Source organism: Zingiber officinale, chromosome 8A (genome assembly GCF_018446385.1).
Source record: "Zingiber officinale cultivar Zhangliang chromosome 8A, Zo_v1.1, whole genome shotgun sequence".
NCBI lineage: Eukaryota > Viridiplantae > Streptophyta > Magnoliopsida > Zingiberales > Zingiberaceae > Zingiber > Zingiber officinale.
This window is the reverse complement of record NC_056000.1, coordinates 5,396,940-5,401,674: the sequence shown is the minus strand read 5'-3', so window position 1 is coordinate 5,401,674 and position 4,735 is coordinate 5,396,940. Positions and strand designations below refer to the sequence as shown.

The window sequence follows — 4,735 nt, the reverse complement described above, 5'->3', positions numbered from 1 at the left end:
TATGATTATGAGATATTTTTCTTATCCTGATATGACATTTCATTAATATGAGAATCACATAGGTATTATAAAAGATACCGTCATCATAGCTGCAAATATGTTTTTACTTTGCACGCATCTTATATGATCCTGTCTGAAAGCTGAATCAACGGGCGCTGGGCACGTGGCGCTCTCCAAGCTGTTGACGTAGATCTCCGATTGATCGCAAGGTGCTCCTGTGAACCTGCACAGAAGTCAGGCCGGGAAGGGGTTCCCGGCGACGACCCTCCGACGCTCAAGTCAGGCAGATGAAAAACAAGAGGGTGGCTTCCAAGATTCGAGAAATCATACCTCCGGTGAAGTTCAAGGGCTCTTATATAGAGCTATGGGGGCTTGGTGCAGACAAACCGAGGTGTGCACGTGTCATACACCATACCGCAGCATGGGCTTGTCAGAAGAGCATGTCTGACGCCATACTGCTACAGTCTGAGCGTCTCCTTGATGGGACAGCAGAACCTTTTGTCGTACGATACTGAGTATGGTCTGGTCTTCGAACATGTCTGTTGTCAACAACAGGGGTTACTAAGATGACGTACCCGCTGTCCCATACTCAGATACTCTGTGACTTCTTCCCGGATCGGCCATCAAGCCGCTCGGCCAGACTATTCGCCTTTGGTCTGGCGTCGGTGGTCGTCCGTCCAGGATGGTTCAGAATCGCCGCCCGCTCGGCTCTTGTAGCCGGACACCCTGGCCGAGGGGGAAACCGCTCGGCCTTTACTCTTGATTTGCAATGCGGCCGAGCGGACTTTCCGCTCGGCCATATGATCTTTTTCCCTTAATTGGAAATTTGGGCTTACGGCCAGATGGTTGTTTTCTCGAATGAAGGTCCTTGCCTAGTGATCAGCCTGTCCCGCTCGCTTGTCGAGCCCCTTTTGACTATTGACCTCCACGTGTCGTTGACCTTGCCCTCATGAGGACCCCCGGCCTTGTCACCGGATCATTATATTTGTTTTTTTTTTTTTTTTTTTTTTTTTTTTTGAGAGTAACTATACAAAGATCCCCTAGTCTACTTATTAACGTTCCTTCTACCTCCTTCACTTAGTGATCGAGGTCCTTTTCTGGTCAATACCTCACCGGTAATCCCGTTTTCACCGATTCAGACGGATCAGCCAGGATATCGAAAACAAAAGCGAGAATACTGCGGTGGCGTCCCTTGCTTTGATCTGATAATGGATCGGATGTTTTCAATGGCCAGAAGTTCCATCCGATTCTCGTCTTCATGGAGCTCACATGATCCAACCATGCTTTCTAAATCGGTACGGGTGACCTGATCAACCTGCCCATTCACGATTTTCTCCGACTCATGTTCTTCCAATTCTCATTTCTCACGCCATTTAATTTTTGACCAAACCAATAACAAAATCTAGTTGAATTACATTAAATTATTGGGTGGTTCACTGCTGCGGAGTTTGGCGCCTCTTGATCACCTAACTCACCCAGTTAGCTCAACTCCCCGCCACCTCCCACCGCCTGCTGCTCGGCCTTTTAAAGAGCCCCGCGGCCACAGCCACTTTGTCCACAACGAATCCCAACCGAACTACAAGAGAGCAGAGCAGAGCAGAGCGAGATGGCCGGGTCTGTGGCGGTGGAAGAGGAAAGGAGGGCAGGGGCGGAGGTGGTGCACGGGGCGGCGGAGTGCTACCAGCACTCCCTGAAGATGCTGGAGGAGCTGGGGTTCCCCAAGGGGGTGCTGCCTCTGAAGAACCTGGAGGAGTGCGGGTGGGTGCAGGCGACGGGGTTCGTGTGGATGAAGCAGCGGGAGCCGTACGAGCACTTCTTCAAAGGCACCAACACGCGGGTGCGCTACGACAGGGAGGTCACCGCCTACGTCGAGAGCCGTCGGATGAAGCGCATGACCGGGGTGCGCAGCAGGCAGGTCATGCTCTGGGTCCCCATCACCGAGATGAGCATGCAGCCCGACGGGGAGAAGATATACTTCAAGTCTGCCGTCGGCATCGGCAGAGCCTTCCCAGTCTCCGCCTTCGTCGACGACGACGAGGAGGAGGAGGAAAAGAAGCTCGACGAGGAAAACATGAATGGGGACCAGAAGGCGGTGGAAGCTCCGTAATCGATTTATTATGCTTTACTTCTATGTTCGTGTTAAATTGTGTGATGCCTTTAATTTGCTATCCATCGTATTGAATAATTTGCTCCTCTGTTCCTTCTTTTCTACACAACAAGATTGTCTAGTGTTATTTATGTTACCTAATGACAAAAAAAAAACTTTGATTTAAATACTAATTTAGAAGTGTAGTTTTAATAATTCCATTGGCTTTTTCAGAATGGAGAATTGGAGATAAAGTTTTACCGTGTACTTAATTTTCACACTTTGCCACAATGCCACAATTATCATTTTTTTTTATTTATTTAATTTTCTTTTGCCAAGATGAGTCGAATTGGTTGTAGACTCATAAATTAATTTTAACTACCCTGACGATCAAGCAAACAAAGTCTTGTGCTGGCTGTAAACTCTCCATTAAAGCTGAAGCTGCAGCGGAGCAGAGCAGAGGAGAGCAGAGCATGGGGACACCCGCCCTGGACAATGTCCAAAGCTGCCTCGATTCTTAGGAGACTTCTCTGAGCCACTGCAAAGTTTACCACTCTGAACAAACGTAAACAAATGCTCACTGTTAAATTAATGAACTCACACTGCGCCTCTGAACCACCCAGCTAGCTAGCGTTGCAAATTGCAATTCAAATTAAAGAGAAGAGGATACCATCTTCACTGCTTTTGAGGTCGCAGTGAGGCTGAGGAACACGATGAGTCTGGTCTACTGCGTCCTGTCCATGATCCATCGTCTATGCACGCATCCTCATGCGTTGGGATGGATCACGGAAGGGAAGGGGAGTCGCGTTGCATGCCAGGGTCCATCGCGTCCTCACTAAAAACCGTCGACACCCTGCCCTATCTTTGCCAGTTAATTTCCATGACCTTTCCTCCTCCTCCTCCTCTTCCTCTTCCTCTTTCCCCCGTTTCTGCCAACAAGTGGGCGCCCTTCTCTGGCGCCAGGGACTTCGACGCCAGCATGGCCGCCGTCCTCCTCGTCGTCGTCTGCGCCGCCGCACTCGCCTTCGCGCTCCACGCCGCCCTCCGCCTCCTCCTGCGCCGCCTCCGGGCTCGAGCGCCGCCGCGGAGGGAGCTCGATAAGCCCCTGCCGGAGTCGGCGGTGGAGATCCCGAGGCTGCCTGGGTCCGTGGTGTTCTCCGGCGGCGCGACGTCTGAGTGCGCCATTTGCCTCGCCGAGATGGCCGAGGGGGAGCGCGTGCGCGTGGTGCCCGACTGCGGCCACGTGTTCCACGCGATGTGCGTGGACGCGTGGCTGCTCGGGAGGTCGACGTGCCCGACCTGCCGGACCGACTGGCGTCCCCCGCCGGCGGCGGAGGAACCTTGAAAGAACAAGAAGACGCGTCGCGGCCGTCTTCTGGATCGATGATCGTCGCAGTGAGTCTTGATTACAAAGTAAGTGGGATGCCGTCGACTGGTAATCCGCCATGGCGTCTATCTTTGATGTTAAATCGACGAGGGAAATTTATGGAGGGATTTTCCTTTGTGAATTACAATACGAATTATCATAGGCGTCAAAATCGTTATATTATCTAAGGTTCATAAACTCTTCTGCTTCTCCTCCTCATCCTCCTTCTTCTTCATGGATATTTGGATGCCCAAAGCTTGCGTTGATCAGTAACTTGCTGGCCCGATCTTTTTCTTTTTCTTTTTCTTCTTTGTCAGCTTGTCCTTTTTCCTTGTTCTTTTGACAAAAAGTCCTGAAACCTCTTTATTTTTTTTATTGTTAAATTGATTACTAACCATACCAATAACTCAGTGTTTCTTTTTAAAGAAAAGAATGGCTAGCAAGTTCGATTATTGACAGATCTCCATTTATCCATGAACAGGACCAACATTGAGTAAAGTATAAAATTATGATAAAAGACATATTCCACGGGATTATGCATGCAATAATTTTACATTTCAGTCCAACAAATTTAATAAACTTAGGTGTATTAATTTTATACTTTTAATAGAAGTATAAATTATGTAGGCACCAGGTTTAGCATTTAGACTTGTACAACACTTGACCTTTCTCTCATCTTTGACTATACAATAGGTTTTACATATATTAGATTTTAGGTAATAACTTATTGAAAATAAAGTGACTAAGATTCAACCCACTTGGACTTTTAAGCTATCCAAGTTTTATTTCAATTCTAAATGCATGTGTCTATATTATGCTAGCTTTAGCTTTTTTTAGATGGGTGGCTCGACACAGTGCCTCCTAAAAATTGTCGGATGTAATAATGTTAGAGTGGAATGATTAAAAAATCTGACAAGTTTGTGATTTGAATAAAACGATCTGCGGGACACAAAAAGATTTATTACTACCAAGCTTTGTCCTCTCACGCTTACTACACCTTACGTAAGTGTTCCTGGCAATAATGACTTCGATAAAGCCCAACCAGACTAGCCAATTCATTTGGATAAACCGATAATTGGGGACAAATCCGTTGGCTGAACCGGTGCAAAATTAAAATTGATAATCTGATTCCGATTTCAGAACATTGGATCTTGGCTCCGCGTGCAGGTCTCACATGGCTCTTCTGACTCTCAACATGATTTCATTTTTATCAATGAATATGTTTGAAATTGAGTCCAGTAAAACATAGGAAGATTAACACGAGCCATTTTGCCAAAAAGATG

General features: G+C 47.5%; 2 protein-coding genes across 2 annotated transcripts; both read left to right on the top strand.

The window, feature by feature from the left end:
- The first annotated feature begins 1,453 nt into the window (after positions 1-1,453).
- On the top strand, positions 1,454-2,280 carry LOC122012859. Its single transcript, XM_042569517.1, has one exon. It carries the CDS (start codon positions 1,607-1,609, stop codon positions 2,105-2,107), a length of 501 nt encoding a protein of 166 aa, XP_042425451.1. The 5' UTR covers positions 1,454-1,606; the 3' UTR covers positions 2,108-2,280.
- Positions 2,281-2,494: 214 nt separating this feature from the next.
- Positions 2,495-3,640, top strand: LOC122012858 (RING-H2 finger protein ATL79-like). The gene has a single exon (XM_042569516.1). It carries the CDS (start codon positions 2,841-2,843, stop codon positions 3,429-3,431), a length of 591 nt encoding a protein of 196 aa, XP_042425450.1. The 5' UTR covers positions 2,495-2,840; the 3' UTR covers positions 3,432-3,640.
- Positions 3,641-4,735: the final 1,095 nt, after the last annotated feature.